The sequence below is a fragment of the Canis lupus genome, chromosome 15 (genome assembly GCF_048164855.1).
Source record: "Canis lupus baileyi chromosome 15, mCanLup2.hap1, whole genome shotgun sequence".
NCBI lineage: Eukaryota > Metazoa > Chordata > Mammalia > Carnivora > Canidae > Canis > Canis lupus.
The window spans coordinates 49393787-49415174 of NC_132852.1; the positions used below are offsets into that span (position 1 = coordinate 49393787).

At 38.3% G+C, this 21388-nt stretch overlaps 1 protein-coding gene across 17 annotated transcripts in view; it reads left to right on the forward strand.

The window, feature by feature from the left end:
• The first annotated feature begins 2248 nt into the window (after nucleotides 1-2248).
• Nucleotides 2249-21388, forward strand: part of AGBL3 (AGBL carboxypeptidase 3) — a 65357-nt gene continuing 46217 nt past the window's right edge. For 2 of the 17 annotated variants that reach the window (XM_072777290.1, XM_072777291.1), the window contains exons 1-8: nucleotides 2437-2744; nucleotides 3634-3741; nucleotides 4655-4715; nucleotides 5762-5782; nucleotides 7677-7862; nucleotides 11600-11707; nucleotides 14983-15121; nucleotides 16259-17038. In XM_072777290.1, the coding sequence (XP_072633391.1) occupies nucleotides 3679-3741; nucleotides 4655-4715; nucleotides 5762-5782; nucleotides 7677-7862; nucleotides 11600-11707; nucleotides 14983-15121; nucleotides 16259-17038 (1358 nt within the window). In that variant the 5' untranslated portion in view covers nucleotides 2437-2744; nucleotides 3634-3678. Of the gene's footprint in view, nucleotides 2281-2435; nucleotides 2745-2779; nucleotides 2933-3633; nucleotides 3742-4654; nucleotides 4716-5761; nucleotides 5783-7676; nucleotides 7863-11599; nucleotides 11708-14963; nucleotides 15122-16258; nucleotides 17039-21388 lie in introns of those variants that run through there. The other 15 variants (XM_072777292.1, XM_072777294.1, XM_072777296.1 and 12 more) reach the window with 15 other exon arrangements.

Consider the following 21388-nt stretch of genomic DNA (forward strand, 5'->3'; position numbering starts at 1 on the left):
CTCAAGCCGCAACTCTGCCTTTAATTGCTTATGTAACCCGATTAGATCATTTCTTGGAGCTTCTTCACCTTGTATATCTGACATCCTATGGTTTGCAACCATGACTCTAAAATCCACCAGAAAAATAAGATTCCATATTTAAATATTCTCTGGGCACATCACCTTTAGTTGCATGTGTATGGCATAAACAAAGTACAGTGGGGATCCCTGGGGGGCTCAGTGGTTTAGCGCCTGTCTTCAGCCCAGGGCATGATCCTGGAGACCAGGATAGAGTCCTACATCAGGCTCCCTGCAAGGAATGGAGCCTGCTTCTCCCTCTGCCTATGTCTCTGCCTCTCTTGCTCTCTGTGTCGCTCATGAGTAAATAAATAAAATCTTAAAAAAAAAAAAAAGTGCAGCTATAAAGGCACCTGGTGGGGTTCAGAACAAGCATCTATGACATATGCCACTGGGCATGCACAGTATTTTAAGCTGAAGACAATCTGGGCCCAGCTTTTTGTCGCCCCCTTAACTGCCTCTAAGAGTTTGGAAAGAGGGCCTGCTGCAGGAAAACAGCTCTCACCAGAGGTAACTAGGAAGAGGCTGGGCTAGCTGTGGTAGGCCTGAGAAGCTTGGCAGGGCCTGTTTGTTCAGATTCCTCTCTGTGTCCTGCTGTTCCTGCTCAGCAAGGCACACATTTGCTCTTCCCATCTTCCTGTGAATCGTGGACCTTCCCTCTGAAGCCCCAGACCCCACCTTTTCCTTCATTCAGGATGCCATATGGGCCTCCATTGCCCCCCACGGAGCCTCTCAGGTCAGGGCGAGGTACCCATACCTAAGACATGAAACTCAATTTTCTATTAATCTCCTATCAATGCAATTAATACAGCAGCCCAAAGAACTTAGAACATTTTCCCTCCCATACACATCAAACATCTTGAAGGCTTTTTCAGCTGCACCTGGAAAACTGTTTCAGATATATTAAATGGTCCCCCAGAACTAAGGGCAGGAGGGACATCAAGATGATTTCAGGAACGACGTCTTTGGGGCTCCGAGGTACCAGAGTGTCCGTCTGTTCCCGGAAGGCCCTTATGTCATTAGATAATGCGGGGCAAGCGATTTGCGGTAGCGCCTCGTAAGGTAGTAAGCGATCTACACATTCGCCAACGATTGGGATCCTGCGAAGACTCCGGGCTGATGAGAATTCTGTGCATGCATCGCTCCTCTGTCAAGTATTGAAAGCGAAGTCTCGTTTTCTGAATGAAGATGAGGAGTCACGTGGTCGTGCCGGATGCAGCTCACATGGGTACAAGTAAAGGCCACCCAAGCCCAAGTCTTTTTTTTCTTTAAGATTTTATTTATTTATTCATGAGAGACCCAGAGAGAGAGGCAGAGACACAAGCAGAGGGAGAAGCAGGCTGCATGCAGGGAGCCCGATGCGGGACTCGAACCCAGGACCCCGGGGTCACGCCCTGAGCTGAAGGCAGATGCTCCACGCTGAGCCCCCGCGCTGCCCACGAAGTCCGAGTCTTTTTTTAAAAAAACATTTTATGTATTTATTCATGAGAAACACAGGGAGAGAGAGAGGCAGAGACGCAGCCAGAGAAGCAGGCTCCCTACAAGGAGCCCGACGCGGAACTCGAACCCAGGACCCCGGGGTCACGCCCTGGGCCGAAGGCTGGCGTTCCACCGCAGAGCCCCCGGGCTGCCCAAGAAGCCCAAGTCTTTTTTTAAAATTTTTTTAAAGATTTTATTTATTTATTCACGATAGATAGATGAGAGAGAGAGAGAGAGAGAGAGAGAGAGAGAGAGAGAGAGAGAGAGAAAGGAGGAGAGAGAAGCAGGCTCCAAGCTGGGAGCCTGACGTGGGACTGGATCCCGGGTCTCCAGGATCGCGCCCCGGGCCAAAGGCAGGCGCCAAACCGCTGAGCCACCCAGGGATCCCCCGAAGCCCAAGTCTTAAGGAGCACGCTCGGCGGGGCCCCTCAGAAAGGAGGCCAAGACCCACGTGCAGAGCCGCAGGGACAAGTCGCCGCGGAGGCACCACGCACCCGCCTCCCAGCGCCGCAGCGACCTCGCTCTGCCCCGCCCCGGCCCGGCCCGGCCCGGCCCGCCCCGCCCCCAGCTCCCATCACGCCCCGGGCTCTCCGCTTCCTCGGCCCAAATCGCTCGTGCGCCGGCCGCTAGGCGGTTCCCGAGAACTGTGGGAAGTCTCGCGAGGGGGAGGCTGTGTGTGTGGCGGGTTGTGGGGGGGGGAAAGCGTCTCGTAGCCCTGGAAACGAGTGGCCTCGCCTCCGGGGGGTGAGGCGAGGGGAGGCGAGGCGAGGCCGGGCGGGGCGAGGCGGGGCGAGGCGGGGCGGGGCTGTTGAACCACAGCTGCGCTCCTTCCAGCCGCTAGGGCTTAGGCGCGGCGGGGCAGGACGTCTGCACCCCGCAAGGAAGGCACCAGCAGCCTGGCCAGGACTGCGGGGCGGGGCCGGGGGGGACGAGGGGGACGGGCCAGGGCGGCCGAAAGGGAAACAGCGTCGCAGACGAGACCCGCCCCCGGCCCTGCGGGGAGCCCGCGCGCCCCGGGGCATGAGCCCCTCCGCGCACCGCGCCGTCCCGCCGCGAGGGTGGCAGGAGCGCCTGGCCCACGCGACTCGCGGCCGATGAAACCCTCCGCGCCGGGGAAGTGACGGTGCCTGCCCCCCGGCCCCCGCGGGCGCCCGGGCGAGGACCTGAGCGTGTGGCTTTCCCGAGGCTCCGGGTTCGCGGTGCCGCAGGTCAGCGCCTAGGTGGGCTCCTCGGAGCGCGGCAGGGCGCACGGGTTCCCGGATCTGCAGCCGTGGCGGCGCCCAGACCCGGCCGTCCCGGCCTCGGGATGCTGGGGACGTCCTCTCTGTGGCGTTCGTGGTTGTTTAATGGTCAATTGCTTTGGTCCTCGCAAAAGTGACAGCATCTTAGGACGGAGGTGCTGTTACTCGGTTGTCTTCATGACCCCGGGGCGGGGCGTGAGGGGGGGCGGTTGCGTGGGAGGAGTAGCGATCGCGGCGGGTAGAACCTGCTGAGAGCTACTGCGGTTCAGGGGAGAGCAGTGGAGTATTTCCAGGGTATCTGCGGTATCCCAGACCATCGCACAGAGAGAGCATCATCTATAGAATAGTAACCACAACATAAAGAGGAAAGTGTAGGGCAGCCATTTGAGCTTTTGGTCAATGGAAAATTAAGCAAAAATTAAAAAAAAATTTTTTTTGACCATATTGTTAGATTTCATTGAGTAACTATGATTTTTTCTTTGATTCGTGATCTTTTTAAATACCCTCAGGATTATTCTGAACCTGCTCTGCCGGGTGTTGAACTAAATACAGGATGTGAGTGTTGAACTAAATACAGGGCTGCGTGCTGGGATTTCCTTCTCAATTAAATTATTCTCTTGATTCGCCTGTTACTGCGGTTTTGGTCTCTTTTTCATGGCAATGGAAGATTTCTTCAGATGTTCGAAGTTGAATGTTTGATTAGCTGTGTCCTAATTAATTTAGGTTTTAGAGAAGCCTGTTGTCGCTGTTAATTACATACAGTTGGCTCTATCCGGGGGTTAGTCATTTAATGTAATGAACACCTTCAAATTCAGCAGAAAACTGCCCAGTAAGTTCCCTAGAAATTGTTTTACAGCCTGCCTACGTAATAAAAGAGATTTCAAGCCAGTTATTGGAAGAAATGTCAGAAGATTCAGAAAAAGAAGACTATTCAGATGGAACAATCAGTGATGAAGATGAGTCAGTATGTTTTTCTCGACTTTATTCCTACTTAATTTCAAATAAAACTTGTGTTATAAATTCCCAGGAAAAAAATACCATAAACTCAACTGGATGCAGAAATCAATTAGATGTTTAAATCACCTGTCACTGAATTTGGAAAATAATTTGAAAGCCAAGCTATTACCATGTGCAGTATGCCCCATCTCAGAAGAACCTACATCGATACTGTCTTTATGAGAAAATATTTTGGCTAAGATGCTTCTGAGTTTTACTTAACAGTGTGTACTAAATCATTACTAAAGTTTTATTTTTATAAATCATGTTCACTTATATGTATTAATTCTGTTACATCGTAGTATGTATCATAATACTGGATCCCATCTGTTCTAGACCTACTTTGTATCCCCATAATAGGTTTAATGTGGCTCTGATGTAACAAAGGAAAGGACACGGAGGAAGAAAAAAGGAAAAAACAAAACACAGTATTACAAAATAGTTTGGATCTAGTACATATTTTTGAGTGATTTCCTTCACATTTTAGTGAGGTGAAGGTCCCAGAACAAGCTCCCTTCAAATAACGTATCACCCTTTAAGTCCATGGCTTTCTGTGCTTCTTTTTCTTTTTCTTCTTTTTGTTCATTTTATTCATAGTTTAAACTGTTCTGCCAAGTTTACCAAGAATCTTTAAAATTTATTCCCTCCGTACATTCATTAATATGACTTTAACCAATGAAAGATAAAAACTTAAAGGTTTCAGGATTTTTGAAGTGTTGGGCACTTTGAGACCAGTAGCCCATAATAATCCTTTGGGTTTTTTTCATTCATTAAAGATTAGATGCACTCAATTCTAAGTACTCAAATAGATGTAAAAAAATTTCTGGATTTGGAAACTATTGGTATTAAAAAAAAAACATTATAAAACTCTCTTGTTTTAGGATGAGGATAACTTCATAAAATTTGTAAGCGAAGATATCCACTCGTGTGCACTTTTAACAGGTTTGAACTTGTCCATATAATCTCCCTTCTCTTTAGGATAAAACCTTGAGTATTCACTCAAGGTCAATGAAAAGTAAGAAAGTGTAGAAACTAGAAAAAAGTCAGATTGATTAATATAGAAGTGCATTCTGGTATTGGATAAGGAAAGAAAACATATCCACTTTTATAAGCATCTCTTGGAGTTCAGACTTTAAAGGTTTTAGGTAAACCTGATATTTAATGAAACTAAAAGTAGTCATTATTTATAAAAGGCTACACTTAACATAAGGAATTACATAGGCATTTCTTTAAATAACTAGCTCTATAATTTACAGTATGACTCGGGATCCCTGGGTGGCGCAGCGGTTTGGCGCCTGCCTTTGGCCCAGGGCGCGATCCTGGAGACCCGGGATCGAATCCCACATTGGGCTCCCAGTGCATGGAGCCTGCTTCTCCCTCTGCCTCTGTCTCTGCCTCTCTCTCTCTTTCTCTCTGTGACTATCATAAATAAAAAAATCAAAAAAAAATCAAAAAAAAATTTACAGTATGACTCGAGTTATAATGGACAATGTTTTTGAAGTACATCTTTATTCAAATGAACTATGCCCGGGATCCCTGGGTGGCGCAGCGGTTTGGCGCCTGCCTTTGGCCCTGGGCGCGATCCTGGAGACCCAGGATCGAATCCCACGTAGGGCTCCCGGTGCATGGAGCCTGCTTCTCCCTCTGCCTGTGTCTCTGTCCCTCTCTCTGTGACTATCATAAATAAATTTTAAAAAAAATTAAAAAAAAAAAAATGAACTATGCCCATGTAAAGAGTTTCCTTAATAAAACCATTTATTTGCAAGTGGACATATATGTGGGATCTTGATGTATAGTTGATTTTTTAAAATTTATACATTTAGTATTGTATTTAGAGTTTTCAAATACACACTAAAATATTCTAAATATTCTCGTCACAGATTATCTGAAATTGAAGATAAGATTTTAATTTTTTCTTTTTTCTTCTTTTTCCTTTTTCTTTTCTTCTCTTTTTTTTTAAACCATCATCCTAAAACAAATCTTTTGAGATACCTACTCTTCTCAGTTTGGTATGTATCCTTCTAGGCCTTTTCCTTTGCATTTATGCACATATCTATACTCATAGAAAATTTGTAGTACTGGTTTATGGACTTGTACTACTACTTGTACTTGCCACTCTTTTTCTTTTTAAAATTTTGATAATTTGTGGAAGAAAGGAGGTAACTCACCATTTTAACTAACATTTCCTTTATTGCTGAAGAAATTGAGAATTACGTTTGTCTATAGTCACTCTTATAATGAATTGCCTGTTTATAGTAATCCTTTGTGAATGTTGCTTATATTTAGAATTATTTTGATGTTAAATTTATCATTATTTATTTGTGGCTCTCTGTGTTTATATCTGTTTTAAGCTACAATGGCCTTCCCTACCCCCAAGGTCACCAATATAATCATCTAGCTTTTCTCTAAAGACTTTGAATTTTGGTATTTAATTTCTCCATAATTTACATTTACAAATAGTATGAGATATGGATCTAGTTTTATTTACTAATTCATAGCTGCCTTGCCATTTTTGAGTCATACTGTAAATTAGGCAAAATGTATCTGTTCACGTAATGAAATACTAGATGCTTAATAACTGTTGAATAAATGGATCTAAATACCAAACCTGAGAAGTACAAGGGAAGGTATTATTATTACTCATTTACATATGGTAAAATTTACGTTCAAAGAGGCTGCATTAGCCAAGCAAAATCATATAGAAACAAAATGATAGAACTTTGCTTCTAGTCCAACTTGCTATATCTGCTCTTTTAAAAAAATAGCTCAAAACTAAATCTGGGTAAAAAGCCACATTTTGGCGGTGGGAAAGCAAGGGGAATCAGTGAGACAAATGGAGAACCACGTATGTGAAAGGTAGGGAGAAAACCAGAAAGTGTTGCATCATAAAAGACAAGGAACATGAGCTTAGGGAGGAGTGATTATCCACATCAAATTGATGCCCCAAGCTATCCCATAGAAAAGGACAGGGCCCCTACACTGCAAGTAGGTAGTGAAAACACAAGAGGCAATGCCATTGTGTTCTATGTGAATTATGCTCTTCGAGTTGTGTTACACAGTGATCCTAGAATGAGAACAGAGAAAAAGTTGTGACTGAGAGTTTACTAGCTACCTTTGAGAATATAATGCCAGTGGGTGGTGAGGAATTATGCTGATGGAGTATATTTAACCCATTGGACAAATAGTTGCCTCAGTGTGATTAAGTTTAAGAAGAGTCTACAGTAGGGGCATCTGGGTGGCTCAGTCGGTTAAGCATCTGACTTCGACTCAAGATCCCAGGGGTCTTGGGATCAAGCCCCACATCAGGCTCTGTGCTGAGCAGGGAGTCTGTTTGTCCATCTCCTTCTCCCTCTCCCCAGTTTGTGCTCTCTCTGTCTCTCAGATAAATAAATAAAATCTTAAAAAAAAAAAAAAAAAGATGGGTTGCCTGGGTAGCTCAGTTAGTTAAACATCTGCTTTCCGTTCGGGTCATGATCCCAGGGTCTTGGGATTGAACCCAGCTTGGGCTCCTGCTCAACAGGGAGCCTACTTCTCCCTATTCCTCTGCCTGCCATTCCCCTTGCTTGTGTCAAATAAGTAAAATCTTAAAAAAAAAAAAAAAAAGACTCAAAAGTAGACAATTTGCTAGAAAAGCTGCAAGAAACAAATGTTTTCGGAATAACACTGAGAATTCAGCATCAATTAATAGTATCTGAGTTCAACAAATACTTTTTTTAGCTATTGTGAAGATCAGTTGTTATAAAATTTCAATAGTGATTTTTTAAATGGCATGAATTATAAGATGATATCCACAAATATTCACAAATTAATGGTATTGGAAGGGAAAAAAGAATATATTAAAAAATTATAGGAATTGAGATTTTGCTGCTTATCACTCATGATTGTGTTTGAATCTTTTTTCAGGTGACTCTATTAGTGACCCATTTATCCCCCGAACTACCCAGATACTGTTGGAATATCAACTAGGGAGATGGGTGCCACGTCTTTGTGAACCACGAGATTTATATGGTGTCTCTTCTTCTGGTCCACTGAGCCCAACACGGTGGCCATACCACTGTGAGGTCATTGATGAAAAGGTCCAGCATATTGGTATGTTCTTAATTTTTGGAATTCAAATTTTAGCAAACTTACTTTGCCAACCTTAATTTTAATGAGGAAACTCATGGTCTTAGATTAGTACGTTCCAATAGGAACGTGGGATCCAAAGCCCCAAGTAGACAGATGACTCTTATCAAGCAACCTATGGAACAGGAAAATATTTGCAAACCACATATATGATAAGAGGTTAATCTCTTTTTTTTTTTATTTATTTATGATAGTCACACAGTGAGAGAGAGAGAGGCAGAGACAGAGGCAGAGGGAGAAGCAGGCTCCATGCACCGGGAGCCCGACGTGGGACTCGATCCCGGGTCTCCAGGATCGCGCCCTGGGCCAAAGGCAGGCGCTAAACCGCTGCGCCACCCAGGGATCCCTAATCTCTAAAATACATGCAGAATTTCTATAACTCAGTAGCAAAAACAGTAATAACTAAATTTAAAAACAGACTGAGGAGTTGAATAGACATTTCTCCAAAGAAGACATAAAAATGGCCAACAGGTGTGTTTATTGGCTTTTTATGTCAACTGTCTGATAAAATCCTTTGCACATTTTATGATTTGTTGTACTTATTGTCATCTTCTTGATCAGTGTTTTCTATGTAGGCAGATCAGCTTACTGTGTCATATATATTGCATACTTTTTTTCAGTTTGTCATTTGCCTTTTATCTTTAGCATGCAGAATTTTTAAATTTTTATGTAATCATTTTGTCTATCACTTTTTGTGGCTTCTGGGTTTTGAAATTCTCATGTTTCTCTTAGTTCTATTCAAATTGTATTTTTTGTGATTAAAGTTTTCATCCATCCCCAGGACATTTTGATACAAGAAGCAAGCTCTCAATCCAGTTCTGTTAACCATCTGGCCCCTTGTTTAAAAATTATTATTTTCTGTAAGCTGGTTGGAAATGCCACAATTAGTGCTAAACTTTTAGGTCTAATTTTGAATTTTATTCTATTCTGTTAACTTATCAATATTATGGCATGAATTTTAAAGCTTTTAGCTAAAGCTTTAAAACTACAAACTTTGTTATATAATAAACTTAGTTCACACTATTACTTTATTTTTTTCAAAAATTTTCCATTTTTTAGGCTACTTCTACCAAGACGTTTCTCCAAAGATAAATGTGGCCAATAAATACATGAAAAGAGGGGATCCCTGGGTGGCTTAGCGGTTTGGCGCCTGCCTTTGGCCCAGGGCGCGATCCTGGAGTCCTGGGTCAAGTCCTGCGTCAGGCTCCCGGCGGAGCCTGCTTCTCCCTCTGCCTGTGTCTCTGCCTCTCTCTCTCTCTCTCTCTCTCTCTCTCTCTATGTCTATCATAAATAAATAAATATTAAAAAAAAACACACATGAAAAGATATTCAATATCTTTAGTCATCAGAGAAATGCTAATTAATACCACATTGAAATAACACTTTACAGCCACTGGGATGACTGGGATCGAGGTCTGATAACATGTGTTGATGAGAAATAAAACATATGCCCTCCAAAAAACTTATGTGTACTTGTTAATATGGCAACATTGTTCACAATAGCCAAAAGGAGACAACCCAAATGTCCCTCAGTGGATGAGTACTATGCCGTGGAAGTCAGAGGAGACTACATTTTACATCTTAACTTAAACTAAGCATTGTTGACTGTATGGAGCATAACCTGCTGGTGGGTGTATACATTGGTTGACAGCTTTGCGTTGTCAACTAAAAGTTAAGTTATATATGTCCTAAAATTTAGAATTCTTACCTCAGAATCTATACCTAAGAGATTTGTGGGCACATGGGCTCCAAGGAACATGTATAAAGCTTTTCATAGCAACACTGTTATAAATAGCCCCAACCTGAAACAACCTGATGCCCATTATAAGTAGAAATGGATAAATTGGAGCACTTTTATGTAGCATTTTAATGTATTCTATAGCAATAGAAAAGAACACATTACAGCAACACACCACAAGATGGACTGATTTTACAAATATGTGAAAAGCAGAGAAGAATATGTATTATGTAATTCAACTTATGTAAGTATAAAAATAGGCAAAACAAAGCTATAGTTTCATTTCAATAATTATGTAGATATATTTATGAATATATATATGAATACTCAGATTATAAAATTATAAAGGCAAATGAAGAAGTAATTACATTATAGTAAGGTCAATGGTTATATTTCAAAGGGAAGAAGAAATAAATGATTAGAAGGGGGTATGAGTGGAGATCCGAGGGGCTGGCAATGTAATAGATCTTGATCTAAGTGATATATGCTCTGTGATAAAGCACAGAACTGTATTTCTTTGGTTTTGTACTTCTCATAAGTATGATTCCTCATAAAGGTTTTGTTTAAATATTTGGTTTATTTCAGGCCATGTGAGTTATGGGTAGAAGTATGTTTCAGTAGATTTTAAAAATGAGCACAAATAATTGGCAAAAAAGTATTTCATAATAGAATCTGAAAATAGACTAGCACATTTAGACCAAATTATTTTTTATAAAGTCACCAAAGCAATCCAGTGGAGATAAGTCTTTTTAATAATTAATACTGTAACAACCTGATGTCCATGTAGCAAAACAATAAACCTTGACCTGTACCCCTCTCAGCACAAAAAAAATTAATTCAAGATAGATCATAGGCCTGGGCAGCCCGGGTGGCTCAACGGTTTAGTGTTGCCTTCGGCCCAGGGCGTGATCCTGGAGACCTGGGATTGAGTTCCACGTTGGGCCCATGCATGGAGCCTGCTTCTCCCTCTGCCTGTGTCTCTACCTCTGTGTGTGTGTGTCATGAATAAATAAATAAAATTTTTTTTTAAAATTGAAAAAAATAAGATAAGTCACAGGCCTAAATGTCAAAGTTAACATCATAATGCTCCTTGAAGAAAACATAGGACAGTATCTTCATAACCATAGGATATGAACAGTTCTAGAGAGGACCCAGAAAGGAAAAAGAAACAATAATAATAAGTTAGACTTCATCAAAATTTAAAACTTCTCATCAAAAGACATATTTAACAAAATGAAAAGGCAAGCCACAGTCTAAGAAAATATTACTGGCACATACCTGACAACATGGGTGCAAACTATACGAAAAATCCCTACAAACCAATAATAAAATGAAAACTAATTAAAAATGAGCAAAAGAGTTGAATAGATATTGCTCAAAGGGGAAGACATATAATGGCTGATAAATGTGGAAAAAATATTAAACATGGGAAATGAAAATGAAAATCACAGTGAGATACCACTTTACACGAGGATGGCAGAGTTTTTAAAAATTTTAAAGGCTGACAACTCCAAATATTAGAATGTAGAACTGGAACTAGAGTTGGTATGAGTGTAAAATTGTACAACCACTTTGAAAAAAGGTTCAGCAATTTGTTTCCTTTCTAATAAAAGAGAATGGACATCTATGTATTTGTCAAAACTCATTGAACATACAATAAAGATTTGTACATTGCATTATATGTAATATGTAAATTTTAGAGCAATAGCATGCAAGTATTGACCTAGGTCTCAAAAGTCTTTGTGTACTTCTACTTTCTCTTAAACCCTATCCAACTACCATGGAACAATCCATAGCTAGCTTGCTGGATAGTTGAAAGAGAGAAAGCCTGGATAGTTAAGCCCTGCGTGAAACACTAAATTTTAGCCTAGATATACCAATGAATAGTTTGAAAATATACAATAAAAATTTCCCATTTTATTTTGAAGTAGTATTCAAACAAAGTTTTCTCTTTTCTCCCCAGATTGGACTCCTTCTTATCCTGAGCCAGTGTACACCCCAACAGGCCTAGAGATGGAACCCCTTTATCCAAATTCCAAGGAAGATACTGTGGTTTATCTAGCTGAAGATGGTGGGTACATAATGAGACATGTTGCTATAAAATATAATTTGGTACCTGGATTCATCCCTTAATTATATTTGCTTTACTATTTATAATGGAAACTACAGATTACCAGGAAGTCCTGATCTCTATCAAGATGTTTGGTTACAGATTGATTCAGATGTGGATTTAGTGCTAATTGTATTCTTGAAGGTGTACTGCAGTTTATGCAAAGTTACTTTAAAATAAAATATATTGCTCACTACAATGGAGGATTATATTTAGAAGGAATTATGCTTCATGTCAGTTTTCAAAGATAAATCCAGGGTAGTGTTCTACAACTATCGTTGCCTCTCTATTCATAGGTCACATTCATGAAATCTTCCAGATGACTTTTTGTTTTGTGCCAGTTTGATGCTTTCTTGAGATTGCACCTTTAAAAGGGTTTCAAAAATACCCCACCCTGCAACTAATATCTAAGATTATATTTCAGGACAGTGTTCTTAATGGCCAGGATCAATATTTGTACTTTGAGAACTCTAGTAATGCAAAATCTCATATCTGTTTTATGATAGTATGTAATAATCAAACATAGGTGTCTCAGCCTATATTCTAAAAGTGTTTTATACTCTCAAACACTCTAGGAGTGTTGCTCCTAAAGCACCCATGTAAGGAAGTAAGGGACTCTTGCACCATTTCACCATCAGAGTTCTATATCTTAGCAAGAACTTCCAGAGAATGAATATATATATATATAATTTAAAGGGATGGCAAAACAGAAAATTTTACCAGGATTGTTTCCTATGTAGTAAGCAATTCTAGAAATTATATACTCACATATTTTTTAACAACTAGAATAAAGACAAGCATCCCTGATTTTTGTATTTAATTTCAAATATTTACATGGCTAACCTGCCTTAGAACTTCCATATGTAACTTAAATAAGATCTGATAAAATATTAAAATAGTTGAGGTGAGTCAGTCAGGGTCTTGTCAAAAATGGGATGGCATACTTGGAGTAATTTAAGAAAGTTTAATGGGAGTATAACTTACCAAAGTGGACAGAATTAAGGCAGACTAACAAGGGTTGGTAAAGCAGCATAGGACTGTCTATAGAGCAAAATCATTGTGTTTCCTAGGCCTGAGAGAGCCAGATGTGTAGCATTAGGAGAGGGAAGTCCCCAAACAACTGGATGTATAGAATTTTCGGTTCCTATTATTTTTTCTAAGGATTGTTTCTTTTTTAAAGATTTATTTATTTATTTATTTGAGAGAGAGTGAGTGTGTGCACAAGTAGGGAGAAGGGCAGAGGAAGGGAGGGGGAGCAGACTCCCTATTGAGAAGGGAGCCCAACACAGGGCTAGATCTCAGGACCCTGACATGATGACCGGAGCCGAACCCCAGAGTCGGATGCTTAACCAACTGAGCCACACAGGTACCCCTAAAGATTTTTTTCCTTAAAGATGTTCCATTGTCTTGTGACATTTACTGTCTTTATTAAAAAGATAACCATAATTTTTATCATTGTTCCCTCTATGTATGATGTGTCTTTTTCTCTCTGGCTGTTTTCAGCAATTTGACTATGATCTGCCTAGATTTGGATACCTTTATGTTTATCCTGCTTGATGTTTGCTGAACTTCGTAGGTCCATAGGTTAATAGAGTTGAGATTTTTTTCAAATTTGAGACCTTTTCAGTCATTATTTCTTTTTTTCCATATTATTTGTTCTCTTCTGTCCTTTGGAATTCCAATTACACAGATGTGGGTTTCTAGCTATGTTCTACATGTCAGTGTATCTTTTTTTTTTCTTCTCTGTCCTTGAGTTTGGATTAATTGTATTTAATTTTTCTTTTAGTTCAGAGAGTCTTTCTTTTGCAATATCCAATTTTTCTTAAAACCATCTAATTAATCTTTAATTTCAGTTATTGTATATTTTATTTCTAGAATTTTCATTTGGTTCTTTTTTTTGTAGTTTGGGAGGTTTTTTGAGACTATATGCCTATTCATTATCTTTATCTTTTCCTTTAAGTCTTTAAATATATGTATATATATTCAAAGTCCTTTGTTAATCCCAACATCTGGATTATCTTGGGGTGTGTTGAAAGTGTGTGTGTGTGTGGGGGGGTGTGTGTGTCTGAACATGGATCATATTTTCCTTGCTTTTCTTTGTGTTTCATAATTTTTCTCAATCATATGTAGGCCATTGTGAAAGATACCTAGTTGGAGTCTGTTCTTTTTAAAAATTATGCTGAATTTTGTTCCAGTAAGCAGCTGAATTGCTGGCAGATCATTTTACTTCCTTCAGCCTTGGTTTTGTTTTATTTTATTTTATATTATACTATTTTATATTTAATTTTATTTTATTTATGTATCTGATCTGAAGGCAGTTGCTTAACCAACTGAACCACCCAGGCATCTTGGTTTTATTTTTATTTTTTTTAATAAGGGCAAATCTATTTTCCTTTTGTCTTAGTCATTTAGTTCTAGGTCATGGTCCTTACCCTTGGATGTGGTACTTATACCTAATATGCAGCCTTTCTGGAGTCGTGATTGAATGCCTGAGGTAGTCAATGAAGCCTTTCCATTCTGGATAGTTTAGAAGTACAGTATATTTTCTAGAATTGCATATCTAATATCTCAGTCCCACAGTAACACACTCTTATCTTGCTGAGTCTTATCCTGTGTTTATATAGCCAAGCCCTTAGCCAAGGACCAGGGAACCACCACTGTAGACTGTTGAGGCCCTATGTAGCTTTCTTATCTCTGGTGTCCTGCCTTGTAAGTTTCAGCAGCCTTAAGCAACAATCTTGCCTCCTCAGCTCAGTAAGACTGCTCTGCTATTTTTAAGTGCCACTTTTTAAAGATGTAGTTAGATGGTATTTCCAGGAAGAAAGGCTAGGGTTAGACATGGCCTTATTTCATGTATTTATTTTTTTCAAACATTCTATATAGTTCTAGTCTGTGTGTTATCCATATATATGAAAACAATTCATTTTCTTTGGTCTAGCTTTATAGATATTTATAGTGAAAGGGCAAGTTCAGGACCAATTACTCCATAATAATCAGAAGCAGAATAAACATTTTTAATATGAGAAATACATGAAATTATTTGGGGCATTACTTTTCTAGTCTGAATACTCTTAGACTTTTGTATTTCAACAAATCTGTATGTTAGTGTCAAATTACTTTAAAATTTAAAATCTTTAGTGATACTTCAGTTATATTGTGGCTTCAAGCTCTCTATATATAGAATATATACTTTAGACATGGTTTGATATCTTTATAGTATCTTCTTCTATCATCAGCTTACAAGGAACCCTGTTTTGTGTATTCCCGAGTAGGGGGCAATCGAACACCCCTGAAGCAACCTGTGGATGACTATGACAATACTTTGATGTTTGAAGCAAGGTTTGAGAGTGGAAATCTACAGAAGGTAGTCAAAGTGTAGGTTTTAATTATTTTTATTTGAGGAGCTAGACCAACTACTTATTATTTTCTGTATTAGGTACATTAAAGTTTTAGTATTCACAAATGAACTGCAGTTCCTTGAAGTATGATGCAAATTAGAGACAGGTTTGAATTCTGGACTCAAATACTCTGAACCGGTTTCTATACTGTACATTTTTAATTTGCCAGTGTGAACTGTTACACAGACACACGCACTGCTTCTCAAACTTTTTAATGGAATGGTGTTTGGGATGAATGTTCCGTAAAATATGTTTAGGAACATGTGTACTATCCAAGGTCATTCTTTAAAAAATTTTTACTATAAAAATATTTAAGTACAGAAAATAAAACAGTTCTTCATTAACCGTCATATACCCTTCACTAGATGCAACAGCTATGGTTTCGCATTATTCATTTCATCTATTCTTAGGTCACTGTTGATAATACACAGTACACACAAAGGAAGTACATAGTGCTGATGGAATAGAAGGTTACTTGGTAAAGAAAAAGTCACAACTAACCCAGTAAGACTGTGTGTGTATACGTGTATTAAACAAATGTATCAATAAAACTATTTTTACCTTTATTTAAGTATCCTCAGTGACTAAGTTTGGAGAATGCAAATAGTTACCAAATACAATCCTCGAAGAGTTTCAAATTTTTAAATGCATGTAGTTATATTAATTTATATGTTTTAAACCTTTCTCAGTGATAGTGTTTCAGATCTTGAGACTATGAATCCAATAGAAAACAGGAATATATATTTGAAGTAAAAAAAAACAAAACAAAACATTGGACTTTGAGTTTCAAGAGCTCTTTAATCATTTATTTTATAGGAAACATAATTGGGCTGAAATAAAGAATTTTTCATCAAATGCTCATTTTAATGTGCTCTCTTGAATTACAAAAAAATAAAAAGGCCTTTAGAAAATTAGCATAGAAGCAGTTTCACATCCAATAGAAGAGAAAATTTCAAAACTTTTATTACTTGCTATTGGATGCTGCCTAAATAAGCAGTTTCAGGGGAAATAAGGCTTTCTGCGAATAGGTAAAAGTAAAATAATCTTCCTTATTTAATTTAAATGTCATTTTTACATTTTTATGTGTTCTTTTTCCTTCTTTTTTGTGTATTAGGGCTGAATATGAATACCAGTTGACTGTGCGCCCTGACCTCTTCACAAATAAACATACCCAGTGGTACTATTTCCAAGTCACTAATACCCAAGCAGGAATAGTCTACAGATTCACTATAATCAATTTCACTAAGCCTGCTAGCCTTTACAATCGGGGTATGCGCCCACTGTTTTATTCTGAAAAAGATGCCAAGACTCATAATATTGGCTGGCAGAGAATAGGAGATCAAATCAAGTATTATAGGAACAACCAGGGACAAGATGGGCGCCATTATTTCTCTCTTACATGGACATTTCAGTTTCCACACAACAAAGATACCTGCTACTTTGCTCACTGCTATCCGTATACTTATACCAACTTGCAAGAATATCTTTCCAGTATCAATCATGACTCAGCACGGTCAAAGTTTTGTAAAATACGTGTCTTGTGCCACACAATTGCTAGGAACATGGTGTATGTCTTAACAATCACTACTCCCTTGAAGAACACTGACTCAAGAAAGCGAAAGGCTGTGATTTTGACTGCCAGGGTACATCCAGGAGAAACCAACAGCTCTTGGATCATGAAAGGCTTCCTAGATTATATTTTAGGAGACTCAAGCGATGCGCAGTTGCTTCGGGACACTTTCATCTTCAAGGTGGTACCCATGCTGAATCCAGATGGTGTGATTGTGGGAAATTATCGTTGTTCCTTAGCTGGACGAGATTTAAATCGTAATTATACATCTCTCCTAAAGGAATCATTTCCTTCTGTTTGGTATACCCGGAACATGATCCGTAGGTAAAATAAGCCTCAGATTACCTCTCTGTTTATTTAGTAAACTCAGTAGTTAGATTTTTGCTTCTACAGCTCATTCATTTTACTCTAGCTTTTAAGATGGCTTAACTGATAATTAAACTCTGGCTACTTAATTCTTTGCTCATTCGTTCCACTCTTCTTTCTGGCATTATGCCACTGGATTCACTAGCCTTTTCTTAAATAATGAATAAATTTCTAAAACATTTTAATGCTTTGTGAAACTAATAGTTAAATTTGCATATCCCAAATGAAATGTGATTTCTTGCTAAAGCTAAATGTAGCACTAATGTTTACTTTGGGATGCTTGAGTCTCTTACATGTAAAAATTAATTCTGTCTCACTGGGTCTGCTGGCACTATGTTGATCATACCTTGGTCTATGATGAGCATTTTTTTTATTAAGTTTTTAATTTTAAGTCCAGTATAGTTAACATACAATGTGAAATTAGTTTCAGATATACAATATAGTGATTCAGCAATTCTGTATATTATTCAGTGCTCATCATGATAAGTCTACTCTTTAACATGATAAGTCTTTTGACCATTAGGTTATATAGTTATTAAAACTTTGATGAATAATAGTCTTATATTCCCCCAGAAAAATTGAAGCTTTAAATTTTCCAAAGAATCTAGAACAGCAAATGCACATAATATATAAATATTTGTTGAATGGTTGAACTCTTTAATAGATTAAGATAATCACAATCAGGCATGTGCTAGAACAAAAAGATTTATTAGAGTCACAGAACCCCATTCCAAGTCCAAAGTCTCAACTTTTTTGCTTAAGAGTGTGGAGTGGAGTTAAAATATCAGATTGGAATCCTTCTATATCATTTGCTAACTGTGACCTTGAGCAATTTAAAAACAATCTAAACCCCAGTTTTCTCATCTAAAATGGTAATAATGATACTTAACACACAGGAGGATTAAATCAGAATATTATTAATAAAGTACCCCAAATAAAATATGGAACATTGAAAGTTCTAAATGTATTCAGGTCAGGGTTAGCTCAAATATAAAAAGAAAACAATGTTAATGAATCAGATACAGATGTAAAGACTCTTTGTAAACTATTTAGGATTATTCACATATTTACAAAAATAAGCGCTATTGTAGAGAGTGTTTATAGCTGATCCCATTTTGTTACCAGGGCCCCCAGTGCAAGTACAAGAACTCCGTTTCAGGGCTGAGGCCCTCTAGGATACCTCCAGTCCCTCATCCCTCAGAGGAGTTGACAGGTTTCAGAAACATGGAGAAGCATGACTCCATGCTTCTCAGTTCAGCCTCAACTTTCACTTCCATGTTAATCCTTTTATCTGCTTAGGCACAGAGGGAGTGAAGTACAGATCTCCACAGGAAACACTGAAAACTCTTGCTTTCATAAGCCTCATAAATTTGGACTCCAGGATTCCCGGCAGTTATCTGAGAAATGTTAGGTGATAAGAAACAAAAACAAAAACAAAAACTAACAAAACATGACTTCCTTATTTTCCTGGGGTTGGCAAACAATAACCAAGAAGGCAAAATGCAATGTGATATCCTAAGTTGGATTCTGGGACAGATAATAAGACATTAGTAGCAAACTAGTGAAATCCGTAAGATTGGGAGTTTAGTTACTAGTGGTGTACCAATGTTGGTTTCTTTGTTTTTGAACACTGTACCATGGTTATGTGATATGTTAACGGTAGGGGAAACTGGGCAAGGGGTATATGTTTATGCTCTACTACCTTTGCAAAGTTTGTGTACTCTAAAATTCCAAAATAAAAAAAATTATAAGAAAGGGAGCTGATTAGAATATCTATAATGTCTACTTAGTGCTCTTTGACATTAAGGGTTTCTGGTCCAACAGAAGATGGATTATAGGCCAAGGCCCTTTGGCTTGTCTCTGTGGAAAATACTTTAAATGTCTCCATTCTTCTCAGATTACCTTGTAAGGTTAAGGCAGAAATCTATTCAGTAAGTTTCAGAAAGACTTCCAAGAAAGAAAACTACCTTAATGCAATGAATCATAGGTAGGTAAGCAGAATAAGAAGTCACATATATGTGGGAAGGAAAGCAGCTGTAGGTATATCTAAGATTTAGTATATTTAAAGAATATGAGAATAAGAAAGTTTCAGTAAGTTTTAGTATAGGATGCTTAGTATAAGACACTTAGAATATCTTAACCTGTGGGTAAGAAAAAAGACCCAAACCATTTCTCAAGTGATTTAAAATTCATGTAAAATTATAGAGACCCTTTGGAAGGATGTAATGACATATCTTTGGGAGTCACTCAGAAGTTTATTTGGACTTAAATGTAAGAAACTGAAAGATCATTTAAATTGGGGAAATACTGGTTTTAAAATGTTCAGCATATTTCATATTTAAGGCCCTAACTTGATAATCTTGCTTTATAATCCACTTAGTTTTCTAAAAACTTGTAATGATCATTTAGTGGCTTTATGCAGTTTTAGGTTATCAATTAGAATTTATTGAGCACCAGATGAGAAAAGGGTAATCAATCAATACATGTAACAGACCTCACGCTGGGATTTCACTGTAGTTTAAAGGAGTATTATTCCTAATCGAAAACTATGCTTTGAATGTTTTGATTTTAGGTTTTAATATTTTTGTTTTAAAAGTAATACATTTCATATTACTACAAACACCATTGCTAACCTTTTGGTATTTATCCTTCCAGGCATAACAAATAGTATGTGTAATATTGATTATTTAAGTAATATAATACATAAAGTTTATAAATATGAAAAAAGGGGGGCAAAAAATGCCCATCATCCTACCACCTTAACACCACTACTTTTTTAAAAAAATAAATTTATTTTTTATTGGTGTTCAATTGGTCAACATACAGAATAACACCCAGTGCTCATCCCGTCAAGTGCCCACCTCAGTGCCCGCCACCCAGTCACCCCCACCTCACCCCCCGCCCACCTCCCCTTCCACCACCCCTAGTTCGTTTCCCAGAGTTAGGAGTCTTTCATGTTCTGTCTGCCTCCCTGATATTTCCCACTCATTTTTTCTCCTTTCCCCTTTATTCCCTTTCACTATTTTTTATATTCCCCAAATGAATGAGACCATACAATGTTTGTCCTTCTCAGACTGACTTATTTCACTCAGCATAATACCCTCCAGGTCCATCCACCTCGGAGCAAATAGTGGGTATTTGTTGTTTCTAATGGCTGAGTAATATTCCATTGTATACATAAACCACATCTTCTTTATAACACCACCACTTTTTAAAAATCTTTTTAAAGCCTCTCAAAGTTACTTAATTAATTTTGAGTCAATTAATCAGTCAGTTTGGGGGGATATTTTTATTGCTTTAATTTTCATTGAATGCCTAAGCTATGCAGACTAAGAAATGTATAATAATTTCCTTATTTATTAGAAATTTACCAGAAAAAATCCAAACTTTGTTACCATTTTTCTGAGTGATATTTACCGCTTTAATTAAGGGTTGTGTAATAATTGGCTTCAGCACCAAGTTGTCAGGTAGCCAATTTTTAACAAATATTTGGGTACCTGTGTGCATAGCACTATTCTAGGTGATTTAAAGCATTACTTATCCTTAACAAGATTAAATATCAAAAATATGAAAACTTTCCAAGGCAAGTGTCAAGGAAATCATAACACCAATACTATGTGCTCCAAGAATACAAAAAAAGAAAGAAAGAAAGAAAGAAAGAAAGAAAGAAAGAAAGAAAGAAGAAAGAAAGAAAGAAAGAAAGAAAGAAAGAAAGAAAGAAAGAAAGAAAGAAGAAAGAAAGAAGAAAGAAAGAAAGAAAGAAAGAAAGAAAGAAAGAAAGAAAGAAAGAAGAAAGAAAATAGTGAAAGGGAATAAAGGGGAAAGGAGAAAAAATGAGTGGGAAATATCAGAAAGGGAGACAGAACATGAAAGACTCCTAACTCTGGGAAATGAACTAGGGGTGGTGGAAGGGGAGGTGGGCGGGGGGTAGGGGTGACTGGGTGATGGGCACTGAGGGGGACACTTGGTGGGATGAGCACTGGGTGTTATTCTATATGTTGGCAAATTGAACACCAATAAAAAATAAATTTATTGAAAAAAAAATCTGTGGTCTTAACTAGTTAGAAAGTGAGACATGAAGTCAGCCTTGAGGGCTGAGGGGCAGTATTTGAACTCACAGAGATGAATAAAGAAGATATTCTAGTCAGAAAGAATCTCTGTGAAAGCTAATGGGCCAAGTAGGAGAGAGCTGTTTTTCTGTGTATAGTGGAAACCAGAATAATAAAGCAGAGGGAGCCTGTTGGAGAGTCTTGGGAGTAAGGTAAATTTTGTCCTTATAATAGAAGGTAAGCATTCATATTTTATGTA